Source organism: Notothenia rossii (genome assembly GCF_949606895.1).
Source record: "Notothenia rossii genome assembly, chromosome: 1".
In the NCBI taxonomy this organism is placed as follows: Eukaryota; Metazoa; Chordata; class Actinopteri; order Perciformes; family Nototheniidae; genus Notothenia; species Notothenia rossii.
Genome location: NC_136912.1, coordinates 33,540,280 through 33,564,935, shown reverse-complemented (window position 1 = coordinate 33,564,935; position 24,656 = coordinate 33,540,280). Strand labels below are relative to the sequence as shown.

The 24,656-nt window shown below is 42.3% G+C and overlaps 1 protein-coding gene across 1 annotated transcript in view; it reads right to left on the bottom strand.

Annotated features, from left to right (window-relative positions):
- LOC307027889 (neuronal acetylcholine receptor subunit alpha-7-like) overlaps nucleotides 1–24,656 on the bottom strand; it is a 75,138-nt gene that overhangs the window by 20,686 nt on the left and 29,796 nt on the right. The window contains exons 4-6 of the mRNA XM_079662578.1: nucleotides 17,494–17,603; nucleotides 9,017–9,096; nucleotides 8,252–8,419 (exon numbers count right to left, since the gene is read on the bottom strand). Coding sequence (XP_079518704.1) covers nucleotides 8,252–8,419; nucleotides 9,017–9,096; nucleotides 17,494–17,603 — 358 coding nt within the window. The remainder of the gene's footprint in view (nucleotides 1–8,251; nucleotides 8,420–9,016; nucleotides 9,097–17,493; nucleotides 17,604–24,656) is intronic.

Here is a 24,656-nt window from a genome sequence, read left to right as displayed (position 1 = left end):
AACATAAATCACGATAAGGCTAAATGCCCTGAGCTTACTCTCCCTGTAACTCCCCTCATAGAGCCTCAATGGCAAATCCCAGATAACTTCAGAGAGAGTCAGGAGAATGACCCATCTCTAAAACCTCTATTTTCAAAAGCATGCAAAGTAGATGGGGAGGAAGATGCAAACACAGGGGGGCTGAAAAATCTAATTGGGGATCCCTTCATCATAAAAGACAACCTTTAGTATTTGGCAGACATAGAGAAACCTAGGCTAGTCATTCCTAAAGAGTGTCGCCAAGTAATCCTGCAGGTGGGTCATACTGTGTCATGGGCTGGGCATCTGGGGCAGACAAAAACGTATGACGGCATTGCTCAGCGTTTCTATTGGCCAGGATTATACAAAGAGGTAATTGATTACTGTAAAACGTGCCATGAGTGTCAGGTTGTAGCTCCTACCAAACTTTCAAACAGAGCCCCTCTACAACCATTACCAATAATGAGTGTACCTTATGAAAGAATAGCCATGGATATAATTGGTCCTCTGCCAAAAAGTAGCAAGGGTCACAGGTTTGCCCTGGTTATTTGTGACTTCGCCACCAGATATCCAGATGTCTATCCATTGCATTCCATTCAGGTCAAACATATAGTGCGGTGTTTAGTAGAGCTATTCTCTAGAGTTGGCATCCCTAAAGAGATCTTAACAGATCAAGGTACAAACTTTATGTCCCATCTGATGAAGTCACTGTACTCGCAACTTGGGGTTAAAGGGATCAGAACAATTCCATACCACCCTGAAACTGATGGTCTTGAAGAATGTTTTAATGGTACACTGAAACAAATGTTGAGAAAATGTATTGATGATACTGGCAAGGATTGGGATAAATGGTTGCCTTTCCTTTTGTTTGCATACAGAGAAGTGCCACAGGCTTCAACTGGTTTCTCCCCTTTTGAGTTGTTATATGGCAGACAGGTCAGAGGCCCTTTGGACGTGCTGAAAGAGAACTGGGTGGCTGGTGAGGCAGTGGCAACAACAACCAACAGCATCATCTCTTACATTCTGCAGATGAGAGACAAACTGGACAGTTACAGAGAAACGGTCAAAGAACACATGCATGAAGCTCAACATGTGTGGTACGATAAACGTGCTCGTGAAAGACAGCTGAAAGCTGGCCAGAAAGTCTTGATACTGCTCCCTAGAGGGCCAAGTAAGTTACTAGCCAAGTGGCAAGGCCCTTATACAGTAAACCGAAAGGCAGGCCCTGTGACCTATGAAATTCTCTTTCCTGATAAAAGAAAGTGCAAATAGTTGTTGCATGTTGTGACGACCCCTGCTTCACTGCCTATGCTGGTGTGGGTGTGCCTTTGTGTGTGGGTGTGTGTGCTTCTCTCTCCCTGATTGTATCCAGGTGCAGCCTCTCTCCAGGTGCTCCCAATCTGATCAGCGCCTCCATAACGGATCTAAGTAGGCTGCAGTGGCTCTCTCTCTGCCCGGGGAACGTAGGAGGAAGAGCAGCCCGGAACAGCTATCCTCCTGCATAGAGCTTGTTAACCCTGTTTGGTGGTCGGTTGTTTTGGGGAGTGTGAATAAACTCCTCTTTTTTCTGTACTCATGTCGTCGTCTCATCGCTGCGTTTGTTATGGCTGAGAGCCAAGCCGTGACAGCTGGGAGCTCGTCCAAACCGGTAAGATAAGCTTGGGTGCGTGTGAGTTCGTTCGTTATTTTGTGTGGGGTTTCTCCTGATAGGTGGTAGCGACGGTTCCCTTGGGACCGTTGTGCGGGGTGTTAATGTTGTGGTGAAAGTGGCTGAAGCTTCGGTTTGGGGGCATGGCCGTGGTCGCAGTATTTTTGCTAGCTTGCTAGTCGCTTTGCTCGGCCAGCGGTCATAAGTACCCGCCGCAAGTAAACACATGAAGACCAGGGAGGAGATTAGTTAGCGGGTGTCGTAGTTAGTGGGGAAACTCCAATCAGTTTTTTTTTCTCTTTTCTCTCTTTTGTCTCACTGTAAACTCGGTGTTGCGTTGTAGTATGACGGAGGTAGACGCGTTTATCAGTGCTCCCTCTCAGGAAGCCCTTGAAAATTTCTCAATGGAGCAGCTGCTCGTTATTGCGGAACATTTCTCGGTGGAAGTTGTTGGCGATAAGAGGCTAAAAAGCACTATAAAAACCTCTATTGTGTCAGTATTACGTGAAACGGGTGTGCTTCCGGAAGTTAAGGAGGGGGTGTTAAAACCTCTGTTGCAGGCTAGTTTACTGTCCTTTGAGCAGCAGAAGGAGATGTTGTTGTTGCAGCTGAGTCATGACAAAATGAGGTATGAGATGGAGTTTGAAAAGGAGATTGCAGTGGAGAGGATGCGGCAGGAGACTGAGAAAGCCAAACTTGATATGGAAGGACAGCGTCTTTCCATAGGCAGAGGTAGTGCGGTGTTGGGTGAGCGGCACGGTGAACAGGTGCCCAGGTCTCCTCAGCGGTTCGATGCTAACAACTTGCGCTTGTTGCCGCAATTTAATGAAAGTGATCCTGACACTTTTTTTTTGCTTTTTGAACGGGTGGCTAAAGCTAGGGATTGGCCGGATGCAGACTGTGCCCTGATGCTTCAGTGTGTACTCACAGGAAGAGCACAGTCCGCATATTCCGCGTTGTGTTCGGAGGATAGCTCTAGCTATGTTAAAATAAAATGGGCGGTGTTTAGAGCTTATGAACTTGTTCCAGAGGCTTATCGACAGCGTTTTAGGTCCTTGGAGAAAAAACAGGGTCAGACTTATGTGGAAATGGCGAGGGATTTGTCTGTTCATTTTAAACGTTGGTTAGCTGCTATGGACATCACTTCCTTTGACAAATTGGGTGAACTCATGATTTTGGAACAGTTCAAAAACATCCTTCCTGACAGCATTGCAACCTATATAATAGAACACAGGGTAACTTCGGCATCCGAGGCTGCAGTAGCAGCGGATGAGTTTGTGTTACTGCATAAGGGCAGGTTCGGAGGGCGTGCTGGAGATCTACCTGTGTTTGGGGGAAGTGGAAGGTCTGTTGATGTTGGGTCATTGGGGATGGATCTAAAGAAAGTGGCTTGGGAGAAATCTGAGGATACTTGTAACTATTGTCGTGAGAAAGGCCATTGGAAACCAGACTGTCCGGTGCTTAGAGCAAAATCCAAGGGAGGAAGATTTGTGGGTAAACCGGTTGCGTTTGCTGCTCCTGTGAGTAGCTGCTGTGTTGACGAGGTGCTTACGGACCACTTATGTGGACCTGAGGTTCTGGCATCCTATGCTCCTTATATAAGAGACGGCTTGGTGTCATTGGTGGGTAGCAATGTCAAAGTTCCAATTAAAATTTTGAGGGATACAGGTGCATTTGACTCCTTTATCGTTGAGACGGTTCTGCCTTTGTCTGAGGAAAGTGACACTGGTGACACGGTTCAGACTCGGGGGATGGGATTAACGGTTTTTCCTGTTCCTGTCCATAGGATGTATCTCGACTGTGACCTTGTTAAAGGGGATGTAGCTATTGGGGTACGTCCAGCTTTTCCAATCGAGGGGATACATTTCATTCTGGGTAACGATTTGGCAGGTGGTAAAGTCTGGGCTGATGGCCCTTCTGTGTTTTTAGTCACTGGTGGTCTGATTGAGTCAGCATCTGAGAAGCGCTCTACAGTGGCGCCAGACGTTACGGCCGCGTGTGTGATTACAAGGGCTAGGGCCAAAAGGGATCAGGACTTGCTATCACATGGGAAGTCAACTGACACAGTGGAGGTTCCATCTTTGTCTGAGTTTTCGGTGTTACTTACACACCATGAGGTGGGAGAGGAGCAACGTCAGGATGCTTCGCTGAAAGGCCTTTTTGACTGTGCTGTGCCAGTGGCAGAGAGGGAAAACGCTTCAAGTGGATACATGTTGCGTAATGACTTGTTGTTTAGGAGATGGAGGGCTGTTGATGGTGCAGGGACTGAGGTTTTCCAGCTGGTGGTGCCAACTAAGCTTCGTCCTCTTGTCCTGAAAGTCGCACATGATGAGTGTGGACACTTTGGGGTTCGGAAAACATATTGGAACGTCCTGAAACACTACTTCTGGCCACGTCTTAAGACAGATGTGTCGCAGTATATTAGAACATGTCATGTGTGTCAGCTGACAGGGAAACCGAACCAGAAGGCAGGTGGAGAACATGTTCTGATGATCCAAGATGTCCAGCTGGAAGAAGAGGATGCGTTGGAAACAGAGGAGGCTGACATGGTGCTGCACAGAGAAGTGTAAAGCCCAGGCTCCTCCGGAGCATCTGAGTTTGGATCAGGGGCATCAACTGGGTGAGCTTAAACAATCTTTCCCAGCATTGTTCTAAGAAAAAAACCTGGACGCACTGATGTGATAAAGCATAACATTATACTGAATGACCCTAAACCTGTTCGCCTGAGGCCTTACAGAATTCTTGAAAGAATGATGGAATGACTGAGGAAGGAGGTGGAGTTGATGTTGGACATGGGAGTCATTGAACCATCTAGAAGTGAGTGGTCAAATCCTATAGTGCTTGTTCCTAAGAAAAACACCACTGAACCTCGATTCTGCTCGGACATGAGGAAGCTGAACAGCATTTCCTGTTTTGATTCATACCCTATGCCGCGTATTGATGAGCTGCTGGAGAAGTTGGGGAAAGCTAAGTACATCACAGCTTTAGACCTCTGTAAAGGTTACTGGCAAGTGCCTCTGGAGCCAGCCTGGAAAGAGTATACAGCTTTTCAGATTCCAGGAATGGGTTTGTTTCATTACACTGTACTACCCTTTGGTCTTCATGGAGCGCCTGCAACCTTTCAAAGATTAATGGACATTGTTCTTAATGATTGCACCAGGTTTGCAGCAGCCTACCTAGATGATGTGGTAATCTACAGTGAATCCTGGGAAGAACATCTGCAGCATCTTAAAGCTGTGTTGGGCAAGATACAGGAAGCCGGGCTAACCCTGAATGCCAAAAAGTGTTACTGGGCTCAAGAGGAGGTGAAATACCTTGGATACCTGGTTGGACGTGGGCAAATACGACCACAAGTGGAGAAGGTAAAGGCCATACAGGTAATACCCAGACCCCAGACAAAGAAGCAAGTGAGGTCCATTTTAGGCCTGGTGGGGTGGTACAGAAGGTTTGTTCCCCTCTTTGCTACATTAGCTGCCCCACTTACTGATCTAACAAAAAAATCTCCCACTAAAGTTGTGTGGAATGATGAGTGTGAAAATGCCTTCCAGGCATTAAAGAGGCAGATCTGTCAAGCTCCTGTGTTGCAGAGCCCGGACTTCACAAAACAATTTCTTGTGCAAGTTGATGCCTCTGGTGTTGGACTAGGAGCAGTGCTAGCCCAAGGAGAGCCTGGCGAAGAGAAGCCTATACTGTTCCTGAGTAAGAAACGGTTTGACCGGGAAAAAAAGTACTCTACAGTGGAAAAAGAGGGACTGGCTATAAAGTGGGCTATAGATTCATTGAAGTATTACCTTATTGGAAGAGAGTTCGTGTTGCAGACAGACCACAGACCTTTGAAGTGGATGCAATCTAAGCAGCATCAGAATGCAAGGATTCTACGTTGGTGCCTAGCCCTCCAGCCATACCAGTTCACCATACAGTATTGTCCCGGTAAGAACAACCTTATAGCGGACTATCTTTCTCGTTTGCCTGACCTGTGCAAGCCAGAGGGGCAGGAGGTGTGAAATGTGAGGAAGCGCACACACTCCCTCACTAACATGTTGGTCTTAACTATTTGTTTGATAAGAAAGGTAGTACATGTTTTTTCAGAGTTGTCTTTATTTCAGTTAAAGTTCTAAAAACAGTTTACATAGACAAACTAATAAAATGCATCTAAATTAATTTGCCAGTCTGTAAAACACACAAGCACCAAGTAATCACCATTTCCTTTGTTCAGACCTTGAGGCCATCTTGTCCCAGTGCTCGAAGGGGGAGCACGCCTCCAAAGTACTCCTTACATGTGCCGTATGAGTAGGCGGCGTCTTGGACGCGATTGGTCAGGAAATGTGTGATTTTATGAGTGTCAATTAGGTTAAAAACTATCAATTTTAAGCAGACCTTGTTGTTTTTGAAGGTATAATCTTTATATTGATGCAATAATGAATTTACTTAAGCCTTTAGGGTTTTATTAAGTGTAGACAACAGTGTTTAATTTTGTATTTAACCCTTCACTCCGCTTTCGGAACCATGACCTGATTGGCCAGGTTGCAGTGGGAAGGCGGGCAGTCTCCATTAAATGTGATTGGGAAGAGAGGGGAAGGGGGCATTTTGTGTTTGTTCCTTGCTGGTGAATGCAGCACCAGGCATGCAGTTTGTGTTTGCTGTGGAATAATGTGGAAGGCTAAGAATAAAACGCCTGTTTATTTTTGCAAGAAAACCCTCTCTCCACGTATCGTTCTTTCACCTGCACCTCACATTGTAACAGCTGGATAACTGGTGTTGTTTCTGTCTGTGTGTGTGTGTGTGTGTGTGTGTGTGTGTGTGTGTGTGTGTGTGTGTGTGTGTGTGTGTGTGTGTGTGTGTGTGTGTGTGTGTGTGTGTGTGTGTGTGTGTGTGTGTGTGTGTGTGTGTGTGTGTGTGTGTGTGTGTGTGTGTGTGTGTGTGTGTGTGTGTGTGTGTGTGTGTGTGTGTGTGTGTGTGTGTGTGTGTGTGTGTGTGTGTGTGTGTGTGTGTGTGTGTGTGTGTGTGTGTGTGTGTGTGTGTGTGTGTGTGTGTGTGTGGAGAAAATGAGAAATCTCCAAAGGGCGTTCTGGGCAGTATAGACACGTATTTTCTGAGTTTTACTCGCTACAGGGTGTACTTTGAGGGTGTGTGACTTTGCGGACCGTTTACATGCAGAAAAATCTACATAACACACAAGGGGACGGGTAATAACCAGAAAAGCATATGATGGGACCTTTTACTACGGGATCCACTAAACCTTTTCCAGAAACAGTGGTGTATCGGGTAATAATCATTCTCTATGAACGGACAATGAGCAGTCCAGCCTCCTAAATGCAGAGGTTTCCCTGAGTGGTAGCCAAGACTGATCAGCTGTCAGCACTAGGGATGTCCCGATCACCTTTTTTTGCTCTGATCCGATTCCGATCATTTGATTTTAACAATTTGCCGATACCGATTTTTCCCGATCCGATCTTTATGCAATGCATTAAGAGGAAAAAAAGCATTCAAGTTGTCCCTTAAGGTTATTTTTTTATTTAAATTGGATATTCTATCCAACATGGATATAGCTTATTTTTTTCACAGCAGCATTGGATCAGTTCAGTTGTGCAGCATTGGATCAAAACAAAATAAAGCTTATCAGTACTTGTTAGCTTACTGCTACAATTAGACATTGCGCCCTTCCCACTCTGTTGCCAGATTTGAGAGAAATAAGCAACCAGGTCTATGAAAACAAGCCCCAAAGAAGCAACACATACATGATGTTGTGTAATTTGAACGCAAAACTAAGGCCTCAGGATGACTTTAAGACTTGAACATGGTCATTTTTGTTTTGTAACATTGAATACAAAATTTTAAAAAAGTATTTTATATAAAAAAAAAAAAATTAAAATCCCGATCCCCGATTTTTTTCTCCCGATTCCAATTTTTTGAAAATCACGTGATCGGCTCCGATCCCCGATCACGTGATCGGATCGGGACATCTCTAGTCAGCACTAAACGGCAGCAAAATGTTCCTGGCTATCTGCAGTGTAGCACATTTTTAACCAGAACTGATAGACAGGCACTTTACAAGAAAGTCTACAGCTCTGAAACCCTGCTGTCAGAGCTGTATCATACTGACTGGTTTTCTAACTTCCAGGAACATGACATGAAGGGGCCTAGCTAATGTTTTGAAAGTCTTTGTCTGTCCGTGTCAGAGCCTTTCAGATTCCCAGAAGGAATTTTCTGCTCAAACATGTCTAAAAAATATATTGGGAGTGCTGTCAGTGAAATGTCATATCAGCCCACACCTCCTCTGTGTCGCTCGTGTCGCTCGTGTCACCGTGAACTTCTTATACATTTATTTTTTTACTCAGTTTCCCATTTATCCATATCAAATGCATCACTGCTTAATGTAAGAAGCAGCGTGCTGAAAGCTCTTTTCAGTAATGATACATTTGTCCAAAATGTATCCTATCAGAAAGACTTGAAAAAAGCTTTGTAAGTACATTTCTTGTTATACCAGCCAGGAGCTAAAGGGAGGTTTTTGCTAATAATTCATTTCATGTGGCATACTGTTGTTAAACCCCAAAAATGTGTCTTAATGTCTGTTTTTCTTCATACCCACTAGATCCCATTCCCCGTTGGGTATGTAGCTGGAGATGTCCGCTTCTATCATCTGGAGGTCCAGCAGCCAGCCGTTGTGGGTCCAGGAGCCAAACTTGAGGTCACACTTCTGCACATCAAAGGGGAACCACCGCACATCGATGTAGCATGTACTCTTCAGGATGCCTGGAGTTAAGTGTTGGGGACAATTACCTTTTGGCAAAGTAGTTCATACTTCAGTTTCTCAAGCCTCTGGTCTGAAGGAAAGCTAGCTGAAGGATGTTGTCATGCCAACAGCCCTCAGGCAAAAGTGTTTCTAATCCATCACAGAGGAATACATTCAATTACTATAAAAGCCCCTCTATTAGTCTTTTATTAGTGTTTAAAAACACCCCAATGTAATTGAATGTCAACTGATTACCCAAAATACATAATTTAAAATAAAATAATAAATAAAAAGCATACATCCCACAATGCTATGGCTAAATCTGGTTAGAAATGTTACACTGTTAGATGTAAATGTCACATATAACTTTGATTTCAATAGTATACAATGGCAGATCCTACAATAAAAACACTTTAAATAGTAGTTAACAAGCTGCAGTTATATGAAAACTTTGTGTCTTAAAATCTTTTACTTTTCCTTGGAATTCTGCCCAGTTTTAACACTAGATGAAACCCATAAAACACCAAAACAATAGGAGCGGTTTAAATTAACGATTGAATGGGATTAAAGTTGATAATTAGTCAAATATAACATTAGGAAAATCTTAAATGTCTCACCTGGTGGGATGTACTGGCAGGATCCTGAATAATTCACCAACACATTTGTATGGAAGGTAGCATCAAACCTCTCATCAGCACTACAGGGAGAGAAGAGAGGATAAAACAGTCTTTAAATTGCCTCAAAAGCACTCAAAACGAAGACAATCGGAAGGATTCGCTAGATGAAGCCACAAAGAAGGGATAAAAGGACCAGAGGTTTAAACTACGATTGGGAGTTAATCACAAAGGTAAAGAGAAAACAGACGATAAACAGACGTGAGAATGTTGGTGACAGAGACAGGTAGACACAGGGGATTAGTGTAGTTCCAGACAATTGTAATTTGACTGATCATCTTAAACAAACATCGCTGTCCGCCATCGAGACGTCCTTCAAACACACAGGGATTATACACACCCAAAAGCAATCATTATCAGTCATTTCCCACAAGAACAAAATTCATCCAAATATTATATGATAGTAAGAATGAAAGATTCTACTGTAATTCTGATAATAAGTGTTAATACACTATAATTACAAATGCAAAGGATTAAATCTCTTTGCATTTAAAAAAGGTTAACATTTGTCGTCAGAATAGAACTATTGAATGGATTCCTAAATACATCGATTGTTCCCGCTCTGGAGGTTGAATCAGAATCGGTATTCCTTTGAGTGGATGAGTAATAAAGCTTTATTTATATAGCACTTGTCATACATCACATGCAGATCAAAGCGCTTTACAAAGACACACATCACAAGTTAAAAACAAAAATCAAGAAATTCCCCTCGGATCATCTGAATGTATGTTATATATACAGGTTTTGATAGTGTTATCGCACATCAGTGATTGTCTTTGTTGGTCTCCCAGGAGGCGTGGTGGATAGACTGTCTGACCACTGCAGGAAGAAAAAGGAACTGCGGTATCTCTCCGTGAGAAAAAGAGGTGCACAGTGCGGACAGGGGGGGTTGTCTCCCACCTCCTCCTTCCAGGACAGAACTTTGTCGATCCCTAACATTTCCTAAAGCATCATCAACGGGTCCACATTTAATCTGTCCATTTGGCCTAAGTACAGCTTCACAAACTACTGGATCACAATATAAAAGCAAACAGACTAATTGAAAAATGATACAGGACTAAAAACATAACCTTTGTAGAAGTAAGGAAAAAGATAAAGGTTTCCATCAAATCATTTATCCATTCATTCATATCTGGTTTAATGAAATGTTTTCAACATTATTGTCCATTATTACATTTCTAAAACTTCCAGTAAGAGATTGAACGCACTGCAAGAAAGTGAGGCTTATGCCTAATCTCTTCCTAAAGGTTTTTGTAGGACAGTGGATCATGAATTGTAGCAAAATTGAGCCCAGGAGGCATATAACAGGATGAAGCAATGCAGATGTATGGCCTATACATCAATAATCCAGATCTTATCACTCTTTTCACTTAGCGGAGGCTGTGAGAAACCTTTGGAGCAGCACTAATCACTTTTGTTAACTGCCTAGAATAAATGAGCTAATGTGCCAAATTAGCATTTATCATTGTAATGGTTTTTAAAAACTTCTACCTATTGATTGACCATAGATTGAGAGGCATTAGCATTTTAAAAACGTTTGGGTAACCTTTTAAAAATGAGAAGATTGAAACTTTAGCAAAACATGCATACATTGATTCAGGTGTAAAGCAATGGGATTCTTCAAATGAACCTTTTCTCCTTGATGTGAGCCGTTGAATAAAAAGAAGACAAGTAATGGCCTGCCATTTACTTCTCAAGCAATAGATGTTGCAAGTAGCTTCAGCTGAAATCCGTTTAGAGAAACAACAAAGGACCGTACGAATTGTAATCACTTGCCAAACCTAAGATCTTCAAAATTGATTGATTGCTGTAAGGTTGCTTACGTTGGCCAGCAGATGCATACGCGCTGATACAGTACAGCCCAAAACATTTCCTTTAGGAGAAATGCAATGCAGATGGAAAAGCGACGCATATATAAAAACACAAAAGTGCCAAAACACATGCAAATGAAGATTCCATTTTCACAATTCTCTCCATGCAATGGCAACAACCACATTCACATGTATTCTCTTTGTGACACTAGTACAGGATGAGTTAAACATCACCATCAAATATGCGTCTAAGGTGGGGCTACACTGCGTTGTCTAGATTCATACGTTTAAACCCTCTCTACATACAGTACAGTATATAGAAAGAAGCCCGACAGCGGCATGGCTTGAATTATTTAAATAAAAAACAACTGAAGTGACAGTGCATGGTGAAATATTCAAAAATCCTGTGTGGGACGAGACACATGGTTCCTATATTATTTATGTGGATTGACGTTTCTTTATGGTGCTGACACGGGCAGCTGTCTAACTTTCAGAACCTCTCTTTAGCCGGCATTACAGCACTTAATGTCCAAACAACTTCCCTTCTTTACACTGACGAAACAAACTCTCCTGCATCACGAAAATTCATTATTTTGCAAATTCTTTGCAAAATAAATAACATCAAAGTCACTGATCTTTGGCCTTGGATGTTGTTCTACTAACTACCTTCAGATCACACAATGTGTCTGTTATGAAGTCCCAAGGCATCATCCTCTTCGGAACACCATCCAGAGACTCCAAGAAGATCCGAAAAAAGGAAAAAGTCATTCAAATTGTCCTGAAAAGCCTCTCTTGAAGGTGAGACGAATTGGCTCACTTCTCAGAGGAAGGCAAGATAAGTTCGCTAACTTTCAAAAGTGAAAGAGTGACATTCACACTACCTTCATGCCATGTTTGGTAGGCTGTGTAAAGGAGAGATAGAGATGAATGAACAATCAGGACTGGTTCCATAGTGTTCAATGTGTGTCCTCATGTGGTAAACCTTAAAGGGTTTTTTTCTGGCATTTGTTAAAAATACTCCCACGCCTAAATGTTTTCTATATTTATATATATAAATATATATAAAAAATGTTATGCTTTTTGCCTTTGTCCCTGAAGAAGTCTTGCTACTGCCAAGACCTCATTTCCAGATTGGGATCATCAAACGTTCATCATATCTCATGGTTGAATTCTCCTTTCTTGCTTGCTTCTTTGCCTCACAAAAATAGAAATAAATGATCATACTCACGATTTACACTGCGCACACACGGAATGTCAGGTTGAATCTGGGTCTGTGTCAGGACTGTATTGTTTTTGTCGTTAGCAATCACTGAACCCCCCCCTTTCTTAATGTTCTGTATCATCCCTGTTAGACACTGTAGCCAAGTAATCAACTCTGCCATGTATGGCGAAGTCTTTCCATTACAAGTGTGATTCTTTGACTGCGTTTAAGGGTTATTTCAAGGAGGCGGGAAAGCATTCAGGCAATAAAAACATTTTACTCTCCTGTTAAATACCTTATTTTGGAGCTTGACAGTTTAATAATGGTCAGCAATTACCCAACTTTTCTCCCCTGGTGCCACTAACAATAAGCAGGACTATGAAAAAAGCAGTTTTACTCCCAGGCAAACACTACTTTTATTACTCATAGTATTTCCTGGAGTAAAGTTCCTTTGCATATTACTAAGATGTATGTTTAGTCAGGCAGGTATTTTTCAAGGATTGGTGTAAAACTGTACAGAATGCTTGCTGTTGCAATAACCTGATTATTATGATGTTACAGGCACAAAAACAAAAGGTGGAACCTACATGTGACAAAAGAAGATACAAAGATGGAGCTTCTGGGAAAGGTACGAATATTTTCTCATATATTGTGTCTTTTATCTTTCTCATCCTTATCCTTATGGTCATAGTGTTTCATGATCGTTTTTTCAGCTAAAATAACAGAACTCATTATTGTGTTTCAGCATCATTCCCAATGGATGTATCACATGACGCACATTATATATGTATTGCTGTTTTTTTTAAGTATGTCACAGCTGCTTAGCAAGAGGGCAAACAAGTCTTGTTTACCATGCCTGTAATAAGTGCCAAAAAAAGCTACTTTTTTTTGTGGACAAAATCGGTGCCTACATGACAAAATACACTGGAAAAAGATCAAGCCGCTCAACTGAAACTGAACAAGTTCAGACGGCATGGTGGGTATCCATCACAGAATCACCCTAGCAACCTAATTTATTTTAACAGGCACAGTAGACTCATCTCCCTCCAAACAGCAGGAAGCCACAATGGCTGAGCGGGTTGAAAGAAAAGATGTTCAATCAGGCTGACCTCTGAATCAAAGAAACCAAAGCGCTGTTCTGGAGACATTATTTCTCTTTCTCCCCATCAAAGTCCTATTCTTTGACAATGACATGAAAAGATATGAGCTCAGCCAGATGAATGTTTCTAATCAAACCTCTAGAGTTTGATATGAAGGTGAACCATCTTCATCAAACATGATACAATGATAACATGAACATAAAGGACCAAAAGAAATGACTTCAACATTGCTTACATATGAAGTATATTACAGAGATCTGTTGAAATATCCAGCCACTTTACAGTGTTTCCAGATGACGTGTTCCCACTGGCCTTGGCAGGCAACAGATGCAAAGCTCCATGGGAGTTTTGGTTTCTGTCCTCCTAGAGCAGGGGTGTCAAACGTACGGCCCGCGGGCCGGATCAGGCCCGTGAACAAGTTTAATCCGGCCCGCGAGATGATTTTGGAAAGTATAAAAAATAAAAAGAGCTGCAATTTTTCAATGAAAGAAACTGCTGTTCTAAATGTGTCCACTGGGTGTCGCAATAGCAATTATGTGAAGCGAGCAAACTATGTATAACGGGGCTGAGGAAGTAATCCTGTGTTTACAGTCTATCGTGCTTGGCTTCCTCACTCCCCAAAATGTCGCTATCAAAAAAGAGAAAAGTGGACACAGAGTGCAGAGTTTTCCAAGAAAAATGGTCATCCTCCTATTTATTCACGGAAGTGAATGGGAAACCCGTGTGTTTGGTTTGTTCGCAGCACGTTTCAGTGCTGAAAGAATATAACCTTCGTCGCCACTATGAGACTCAACATGCCGACAAATATGATAACTTGAAAGGAAAACAGAGAAGCGAAAAGGTGAAGGAATTGCTGGCGGGTCTGAAAAAACAGCAGTCTGTGTTTACTCATAGCCGAGAAATCGGCGATGCTGCAGTGAAAGCCAGCTACCTTATTGCTAATGAAATTGCAGTGGCTTCAAAACCATTTAGCGAGGGTGAATTTGTGAAGACATGCATGCTGACAGCTGCAGAGATTGTGTGCCCCGAAAAGCGTCAAGCTTTTGAAAATATCAGCCTGACAAGAAACACAGTTGCACACAGGATTTCTGATCTTTCGGAGGATTTGGACAGCCAATTGAAGCGCAAAGTTAAGTCGTTTATTGCGTTTTCAGTTGCAATTGATGAAAGCACGGACATTACAGATGTTGCGCAACTGGCCATATTCATCCGCGGAGTTGATGATACTTTGACCGTAACCGAGGAGTTTGTGGAGTTGGTGCCGATGACGGATACCACGACAGCGGCTGATATTTTCAACACACTCGAGGGTGCCCTGGACAGAGTCGGAGTGGACTGGTCACGCGCTGTCAGCGTGGCTACAGACGGTGCGCCTTCAATGATCGGGAAAAAAGCAGGTGTTGTGACGAAATTCAGGGAAAAAGTGCAGACTGCAAATGGAGGACGTGATTTTTGGACTTTTCACTGTATTTTGCACCAGGAGGCATTGTGTTGCAAGTCATTAAAGATGGATAACGTCATGAAGGTGGTCGTCCAAACTGTTAATTTCATCCGATCAAGAGGCTTGAATCACCGTCAGTTTGACAACCTTCTCAGAGATAAAGACCACAACTACGGCCTGCCTTACCACACCGAGGTAAGATGGTTAAGCCGAGGCATTGTGCTGAGGCGTTTCTTTGATTTACGAGAGGAAATTGAACAATTCATGAAACAAAAAGGCAGACCAGTGTTAGAATTTAAGTCCAAAGAATGGATGCAGGATCTTACGTTCATGGTGGATGTTACAGAGCACTTGAATAACTTGAACACAATGCTGCAGGGGCGCAACAAAGTTGTAACGCAGTATTATGACAGCGTATGTGCGTTCAAGTTGAAGCTGTCATTGTGGGAGACGCAGCTCGCGGGAGGTGATGCAGCGCACTTTCCTTGTCTGAAAAATGTGTGCGATACCTAACATGTCGCAGACATGAAGCGGTTCAAAGATAAACTAATAGGACTATTGCGGGAGTTTGAGCAACGCTTTCAGATTTTTGGTGAACTGGAGAAAGACTTCAAAGTTTTCTGCTCGCCATTCACCGCGAATGCCTCTGATCTGCCCGTCAACATTCAACTTGAAATAATAGACTTGCAGTGTGACTCAGATTTGAAGGGGAAATTTGCTGCAGCTGGCTTAGACACATTTTATCAGTATCTTTTGCCAGGTTACCCCAACTTGACAGCCCTTGCTGCAAAAGTGTTGTGCATGTTTGGAACCACGTATATTTGTGAGCAAGTTTTCTCTGTAATGAGCATCAATAAAACAAAGCTGCGCTCAAGGCTCACGCACAAGCACTTAAATGACATCCTGAAATTGGCTGCCACTCAGGCTTTGACCCCTGATATTGATGCACTTGTGAAAGCTAAAAGATGCCAGGTTTCAGGAGCAAAAACAACAGTGGGTAACCCAACTTAAAATGCTGCATAAGACACTGCACCCTGATATAGTTATCTAAAAAATGATTGTCTTCTGTGCAGATTGAAAGAAAGTGAACAGTGTGTGATTTACTGTAATAATGACAGTAACTTCAGTTCATAAGTTAGGTTTGTTGAAATTGTTCATGCATTGCACAGCTTTTATTTATCAATAAGTAATGTAGCCTACAAGGCAGGAAGTAAGTAACTCAACCCTCTTGAAAAGTTTCTACCTCAATTTGTCTCAATCATTTGGTGAGTTAGTACAGGATTAATATGTTAAAATGACAAATTAGTTATTTGAGAAGAGTTTTTGTATTTTGTTCATTCCCAGTATATGACTTAATGTTGTTGTATGGCTTTTTGTTGATACGCCAAGTCTAAATGTGCTTGTACTGTTATTGCACTAAAGTTCACTAAACTTAAACAAAGAAAACAATCTGAAGTTGTCGTCATTTTTTTGTTATTATGCTATGATTTTACCGCTCCGGCCCACTTGGGAATAGATTTTCCTCCATGTGGCCCCTGAGCTAAAATGAGTTTGACACCCCTGTCCTAGAGGGAATCGGCTAAATCATCTCTTTAAACCAAGCTGTAACCAAGAGTGAACTTTCCTCTGGGAAATATGTTCACCCACGGTGTTGCCGGGTATCCAGAGCCCAGGTGACAGAGGAATAAAAGGGAAAGAAAGATAATTTAAAAAAGGAATTGCAAAGTAGAATTTAGCAGCAAGAGCATTGGCAGATAAGGCAATGTGCTGGCGCTGGCCAGTAGCCACTGAAATAGTTACCAACAAATATGAGGTTTTATCATTTTAACTGCCGTTCTATCATATGTCTTATTTAATAACCATTCCAATTGGGCGATTTTAAATGCAGTATGGTGGGATAATAAATCACCATGTCTGTATGACCAGAAAAATACATTTTGAGGAGCTACCAAGTTCCAGATGAACAAATGTTGATTTAATCAACACAAATTAAACATATAAAATATTCTAACAAAAAAGTTCTATAGAGCCAATGACTGCCCTTCTCCGAGCCAAGTAGTCTCATAAGGGCGAGAATTGTGTTGGATAGACCGTGTGCGATAGAGAGCACATTTTTTTATTTATTTTGGTAGGTTAAACAGTTTATTATAGTTTTCGATCAGTTACGCTGCACTGACTTTGCCGTTGTGTTTGTGAGAGCATTGCTACCCTACTAGGTGGAAGCGTTAACCTTGGCTTCGTTGACCTTGTTTACCTCTGACCCTTTGAAGCGTAACCAATCAGATGACAGCTAAATATAGCGGCACAAGCTAGCAGGGGAGGTAACCATAGAAATGAAACGAACCATCTGGTTTCAACGTAAGGCTCTGCGCCCAAACTCACGGTGAGCAAAGAGAAAAATCGCGTATCAAGTGAAAGCAGCTTAAGTCAGTAGGCTTGATTTTGATCTACATTTTTCAGCAAAAGTAGCACAAATTGCTTGCTATCAATCTTAAATGTCAGTCTGGTGTTATGTCAGTCAATCAATAGACAGTAAATATTTCATCACTAAAGAGTATTCCAAAGCTTTTTCAATACTTCTTGTTCCTTCCACTCTTAAGGCCACTTTGCTTAAATGTTGATTGGCAATTTTGTGTTAAGACAGATTAATATAAGATGGGGAATATTTGGAAAACTGTCTTAGTTTTCTTCATATCATTACTGTATTAATAAAAATATAATCAAATCGCCAATTTTCCAATTCACATGCATTTCGACCACCTCCATTATTATCAATATATTGTTGTTACGTCCGCTCCGTGGAAAATAGGGTAGTATTAAAAGTGATAAGGTTAAAAAGTAAACATAACAGGATGAGACAACCGTACCTGTTGTAGAGGAGGATGTCTGGGACCCAGACCTGATTGGAAGGGAAGCGCAGGTTCTGAACCCCAGGGTAGTTGTCCGGGTTCCATGCAAGGTAAATGTCTGTCCAATACTGAAACAAACAACAGAGAGAGAGCGTAAACGAGGCACTTAATGAGGTGAGGACACAAACATGAGGGCCCACATGACAACAAAGTGAGAAAATGACAGAACAGGTAGAAAAATGCCAAATTCAAGGCTTTAAACTACATGTGAGACAATTTGTTGTTTTGTTGTTGAAACTATTATTAGCAATATTCATAGCTCTGACACCAACGCTTGTTTCAAAGTGCTGATAAAAAGCCATAAAGACTGGTAAAAAGCCATCATCTGTGCATAACAACATCTCTATACACCTATAAAGGACATCCTGGCTCTCGACAGCAAAGCAGAACTTAGTTGACCGTAGCGATGCAAAACCAATAAAAAGTCAAACTTTGTTCATTCTTAACTCGGGTTTCTATTCCAAATACTGTTACACTTTGTCTCTAGCTCTGCTTAAAAAAACCTGGCAGGAAAACATTGCCAAGCCAGCAGTTGTTGGCACTGACCCTTGCACTCCAATTTGAGTCGGCATGGGTCTCTTTTCAGGAGGAGGCTCACTGAGGCCAGCATCAAAGCGTCTAAGGGCACAAAGGGTAAGTGAGTGTTGCATTTGTGCCTATTGGTATTACTTGCAATACGTGGCTTGATAATGTGTGACCTGTGGATATTAGTGTGTATTGGACATTCATGTGAGTGTGTTACGTCCGCCAACGAGGTTATGGTTTTGGCTCCTGTTTATCTGTCAGTAAATTACTTAAAAACGAAAGGCTCAATTTGAATAAAACCTGTTGGATCGGTGTAGCATGGTCCAAACATTTGGAGTGGATCTGAATCAGGGGTCAGATACATGAATAATGCTTCACTTTCTTTATTATTAAGGGATAGTGCTGCATTCATGGCTGCTGTAATAACAACTCAAAACAGATACAAATGATTTGCTAAAGCTCCTTTTCTCTGTAGGGTCCATCATCTCTACAGTTCAGGACCATCCGTGGAGCACATGAATGCACCATCAGCTTTTGCAGAGGTCAGTGCTCTGTAATATTCATTCTAATCATGTTTTTCTGTGTATGTGTGTGTAGTACACATGCATGTATAGTCACATAGAGATGAAAGCACTTATATGTTGTAGCCAAGGGGCACATCTCTGTGGAGCAAACACAGTCCCAGTGCTAATGTGACCATAGTACTGGGCACATCTGTTTGTGCCTATAGTGGATGTGTGTTTGCATGAATGTGTGCATAAATCCGTGCACAAGGAAATCAGCCTGTGCATATGTGCCTCTGTCCATATTGTCCAAAATCAATGCAAAATCCTATACTAACGTTGTCGGATTTGAACCATTTCAAAGAAATGCCATTCATCTGAAGTCTGACATATGTCTCCACTCACGCGGCTAATGATTTAATCGCTACATTTGTCATCTGTGAGCCGTGGCAGTTTGGTGCTACAGAGCCTTTTTCTTTTAATGTTGTTCACGTTGGCTGGGAAAGCACCACTAAGAACCAACAGAGCAAATTACAGCTCAGTGACTTTGTAGTCTGTCAGGAATAAATGTGGAGGACACCAGGCTACGTAAGGTAACAGCTGTCTAAGAATAGGTTTGGAGTTACGTAACAGAAATTTAAGAAAGCATCACTAATTTGAAACAACTAGATTTGTGTTAAGATAGTGTGATTCTCTGAACGCTAGACTGTGAGGGTGTTGTACGCAAATATGCAGAATATATATTTGTCCGGGGAAAAGTAACAGCTAAAGTATTTGGCCTTATAATAGAACTTTAGCACTGATTGCTTTTTGTTATTTGTAATTACCTTCTGTGCATCTCTTCAATGTCAACACAACCTTCTCCGAGCATATCTGCTGCAACTGCAAAGCCTCCTTAGGCAGAACAGTAAGTATTCTATTTAGAGGCATAATTGGATGATACAGTGTGCATGGATGATAACGATTGTGTGTTGGTATTTTTGTCAACAAAAAAATATATTTAGTTTACAACACGGAAATGCTGTATGTCCTGGAAATATCTGCCTTTACTCCAACACAATGGAAGTGAATGGAATGTAATCAATGATGCTCTCAGCAACAGATACATTTATTTAAAATTGAATTTAATGAAAAATTCTTAAAGAGCATCTTGCAGGTTTTTTTTTTTCTACATTTATGCTTAAACTTGCTTGAAAATTACAATTAAAAAAGTGAATGTAGGATTTTATATGTTTTACGAGACATAAGTGCAGGAATTCAGAGGGAAAGGAGCAATTTTGAGCTCTGCTCTTAAAAACTGCTTTTTTTTAAGGTCATACGTCAAACGCGTCATATTACATAACAAAGGGTAAACATCTCCGCTCTCTGACCGCGGGTATAGTTAGTAGTTGCGTTGAGTTGAGCGGTTGTGTTTTAGTGAGCTGGTATTTTTCGGTAGTTTTACATTGTATTTCACCATTTGTAATCATGGTGCAGTATTGTGTTTGTGCAGGTTGCACAAATACCAGCCTGTCAGGACATCGAGTCCACAGTAAAAAGGACCGGAGCTAGCGTTCGTTCCTGGGTGCGTTGTGCATCCACCTCCCTGCAGCACATACTTTCCACAGCTTTATCAGGAAACCGTATCACTTCTCTCTCCCCCCCCTTCGCTGCTCTCTCTCTCTCTCCCCTCCGGTACACGGCACCGTAAGACGTAGTATAGAGTTCCATAGGTAACGCTGTGGTGGCTGTACTGCTCCAGCCGTCTCCTTTGTGTTTGTTTTTTTCCCCCTGTCTGTGTTGTTTGTGTGTGCGTGCGTGGTGGCTGTCACTCCTGGCTCCCGGCTCAACCTCCACTCACCTGCTGCAATCAGCTGTGCACCCACCCCGACTACACACCTGCTTTCCATCAAGCCATTTACAACGGCATATCAACGGAGACTCCACAACCTTTCTCCGCCAGATCGTCAAGTATCAACCGTATCTCGCGTCTCCACTCCGGTACACAGCACCGTAGTGTTGCATTAGGTAACGCGAGATACGGCTGATACTTGCGCATTAGTTTCTGTTATGGATCAGTATCAACAGTCCTGCCAGTAACGTTACTATATTATCAATACTACTTTAGTTATAGCCTGATATATGATAGCTAACTTTACAATGTTGTGATGTGACGTTAGCTAACATTCTGTAGCTAACGCCGGTCACTCACCAAGATAGCTGCCCAGTTCTCCACTGGTTCTCCTCACACCACAGCTCAATTTCTCTCCGATGGTCGTTTTTTCTTCTAATCCTTGACTGCTCCTGGTCTCTTGGACGCCTAGCAGGCTCATAATTATAAGGTTGTGGTCCGTCATATGCATTCGAATATTCATGTTCAACTTCTTCTGTGTCTTCTGTGTCGAAACTAGCATTGGGATCCATGTTTATTAATACATTACACCGGCCGCTCTCCCCCTTGTTTCCCCCATGTTACGTCACACGCGGGAGGTCACGTGCCGAGGTTTTTTTATGCGGAAGTGAAAATGTCTTACAAAAATGACGCCAGATGTCACTGTAGTGTATATTTCTGTATATTTTTGGGAAAATCTAGTGTATTCATCATTTTCCTACTCATTTATTCACAGGTGTCTTTAACCTGGAAGTTGCTCTTTAAATAGCCTACTTATTTCTTTGGTGGAAACTATTTCCTGTAAAAACAGCTGATTGGAGGACTATTAAACACCAGAATAACCTATATGTGATAGATTTTGAGCACATCGGCTACATTGTACTCAGATAGAGGCAGGAATATCCTAGACAAAAATATTGAAGTCTAAGTAAAACCGTTTCCTTTGGACTGACCCTTTCAATGTCCCTCTTCCAGAGAACGAAACAAAAGTAACTCCTAGTTCCTAGAAAACCTAATCTCATAACAATTCTCACAGTTAAAAAACACATTAAATCCTATCCATTTCAGATGTGGGACATTCATAGCCTGATAAACCTGCAGCCTAATCCTTAAATCCTCCACGTTCAGGACAGAAGAAGGAGTCCCTTCTCTATCTGACTCTGTGAGCGAATTCATGTAGGCCTACTTCTCAAGTCTCCTTCTCCTTCAAAATCTGCTGCATCTGCAAAGCCCTTAAAGCCATTACACTTAAATGGATGCCCGTATTAAAGAAGTGGCATTCTGAATAATTGATTGATTCATAACGTGTTACCCAGTCATCAGTCAACTCAACCTGAATGAGTTTAGGCTGCAACCCCCGTAATGTGCTGTTCTCACTGCTGGATAAAGAGGCTGCTACCTGACTGGCCTGGTCTACCATGTTCCTGAGCAGTGTAAGGCATATTTCTTGTAGCTTTTTCACCTTTCCATAATGCTGCAGATGTGCTGTAGCTGAACTAAGTGGTTTGGTTTCCACACGCTTGGATGGCAGAACAGATGTTATTTGAAATTTGACAATTAAGAGTTCAGAAGCGTGCAATTTTTTACTGGTGATTGTGTTCACCTGGTGCCCTGTGTTGTCTCCTCCCCACTCACCTGTGTCTTGTTGGTTTGATTAGTCTGTGTGTATTTAGAATCTGTTTTCCTGTTAGTCAGTGGCCCTTTCTCATTTCTCGAACTCCCCTCCTCGACTCCCCTCCTCGACTCCTATCCTCGAGACTTAGTCCCGCCCACAGGAGATGCGAGCGGAGGAGCCGAGGAGGGGAACCGAGGAGAGAGGAGGGGAAGCAGCAGGCGGTTAGAGAAATGAGAACTCCTCTCCTCTGAGCGGTCATTTTAAAGAGACATCCATTAATGATGACAGGAGGCACAGCAGCACTCTGATGGACAGATGTGTTCATGACCACTTATATATATTTACTTTTAATTAATTGACAGTGCGGTATAATGAGACAATAACAGGCTACAGATGCGGACATATACACACACACATATATTTATATAAATATATACAATTTCAGAATCAAACAGAGCACTCTCATAATAACGTAACACTGTCAGAGACTGGATATATCCCCCCCCCCCCCCCCCCTCTCTGGTCGCTACAATGAGGAAAATAAATTACGGGCCAAAAGTTTTATTTACAAGTATTAAAAGTAAGCAGAGGACACCAAACCAACTGAGACCTGTCTGTCCGCTGCATCTACGCACACACTGTACCACACACACCTACACACTGTACCACACACACGCACCTACAGCTAACAGCCTAACAGCCGTTGTGTATTTTATTATGTGAAGCACTAAATGGTTTTAGAAAAATATCGACTCCTTGTTTGTAGATATCTACTAAACTAAAGCAAATAAAGAGAGTAGGCCTGTAATACTGAGTGATATATATTATACACACTGCTCTGCTTTCTGCATGGACCTCACAGCTGTTCTCACTGTAAACATCGCGTTGCGATGAAAGCAGTTAATAAAATCATATCCAGGGGATGCATGCTGAGCTGTCATTGGCTGAGATAATTCCGGCCGTGCGTCACGATTCTTTGAAACATCTCTGTTCCCGGAAATGCATCCACGAAGGAGCCGTGGAGGACCCATCAGTGTATCCTCGGTTATAGCTCCTCCAGAGAGCCTCCTCAGCCCTCGATCCTCGGTCCTCGAAGTGAATTTAGAGAAATGAGATGTCCTTCAACATGGCGCGCTGAAATTCATTTCCGGTTCACTACCGGAGGACCGAGGAGTCGAGGAGGGGGATTTTATGAAATGAGAAAGGGCAAGTGTGTGTGAGATCCTGGGGGCTGGTGGCTGTGTTCAGGGGAGACAGTCATATTGAGGCTGTGTATCCTGTAGCCTATACCACAAAGAGGAATAAATGCCCACACCGGGTTATATTTGAACTCTCTGCCTCTGCCTCCTTACTTGGTCGGCCGCTTAATGGTCAGCTTCACACTACTACAAAACATGAAACAGTAGACACTTTGAAACAACACATTTATTTTTGTTCTGTTGTCTGATACATGCCATGATTAATCTACAGTTTACAATGATTTTAGCAAATACTGCACATACATCCGTTAAACTAAACAAAGCAGGCACAGAAACACATTGATAGACTGTCACTCAGAGGTCAAAGGAGTATCAGGCCCTTTTCTTAAGTAAAAATATTCATACCGCACTGTAAGAATACTCTATTACAAGTGAAAGTCTGGTAATGAAAATGTTACTCAAGCAAAAGTATAATTAGCTAAATGCTGTTTGAGTATTACACGTACCCTTTAGTAAAAAATCCAATATTAACGAACAAAAACTTAAAGGTGGGGTATGTAATTTACTTCAGAAACCCTTTTTGTTATATTCCATGGAATGCACTTAACATCCCGATAGCAATAAATGCTTTGACTATAAATACATAAAACAATGTCATCTGTGGAAGCCGTAGCGCTGTAAAAAGCACAACCAATCATTTTAGCCGGCCCGGCTAAAATAACTGGATGGCCTACCTGCCTGTCAGCCTTCCATCTGTGCACAAACTTATCTCGTGCCCTCATTGGTCATGTGCACGTTCGTGTATGTTGGAGGAGGAGCTCTGTAAGGAAATAGCAGATTTCTTCCGGCTGTGTATTTTCAAATTATAGCGCACTCAAGCTGGTTTCTCCAAAATGACCTACCCCACCTTTAAGTTCATTGCATATATGCAGGGGTGCACATAACTTTTTTGCCCTGGTTCTCAAAGGAGCACCTGGAGATGTTGCTTGGTGCGCATCCTTAAAATGAAATAAACCGGACCTTTTGAGGGGTACTTGACTTTATGAACGGGGGGGAGGTGCGCTAGTGAGCACGCAGCAGGGTTACTGTGTGGAGCGCATTAAGCAGACCCTTCACGCGATAGCGAGGGGTAGAGCTAGGGACCGCAGATGCCGTCGTGCTTACGGACGGATTAAAACAATTAAACTTAAATAGCTCGCGAATTATACTTTGGCGGCCGTTAATATACCTGGGCAGCCCGCCCAAGTAAAGTCTATGGGTGGGAAACCCTGCTATCTTACCAGTTCTTATGCAACTCGCAAATATCTCTCTCTTCTCTCTTTTCTATCTCTCTCTTCTCTCTCTCTCTCAATGTTGGTGCGCAATTGCGCCTTTTTTCAAATGATCCGGTGCTCTTTTTTGGCGGGGGG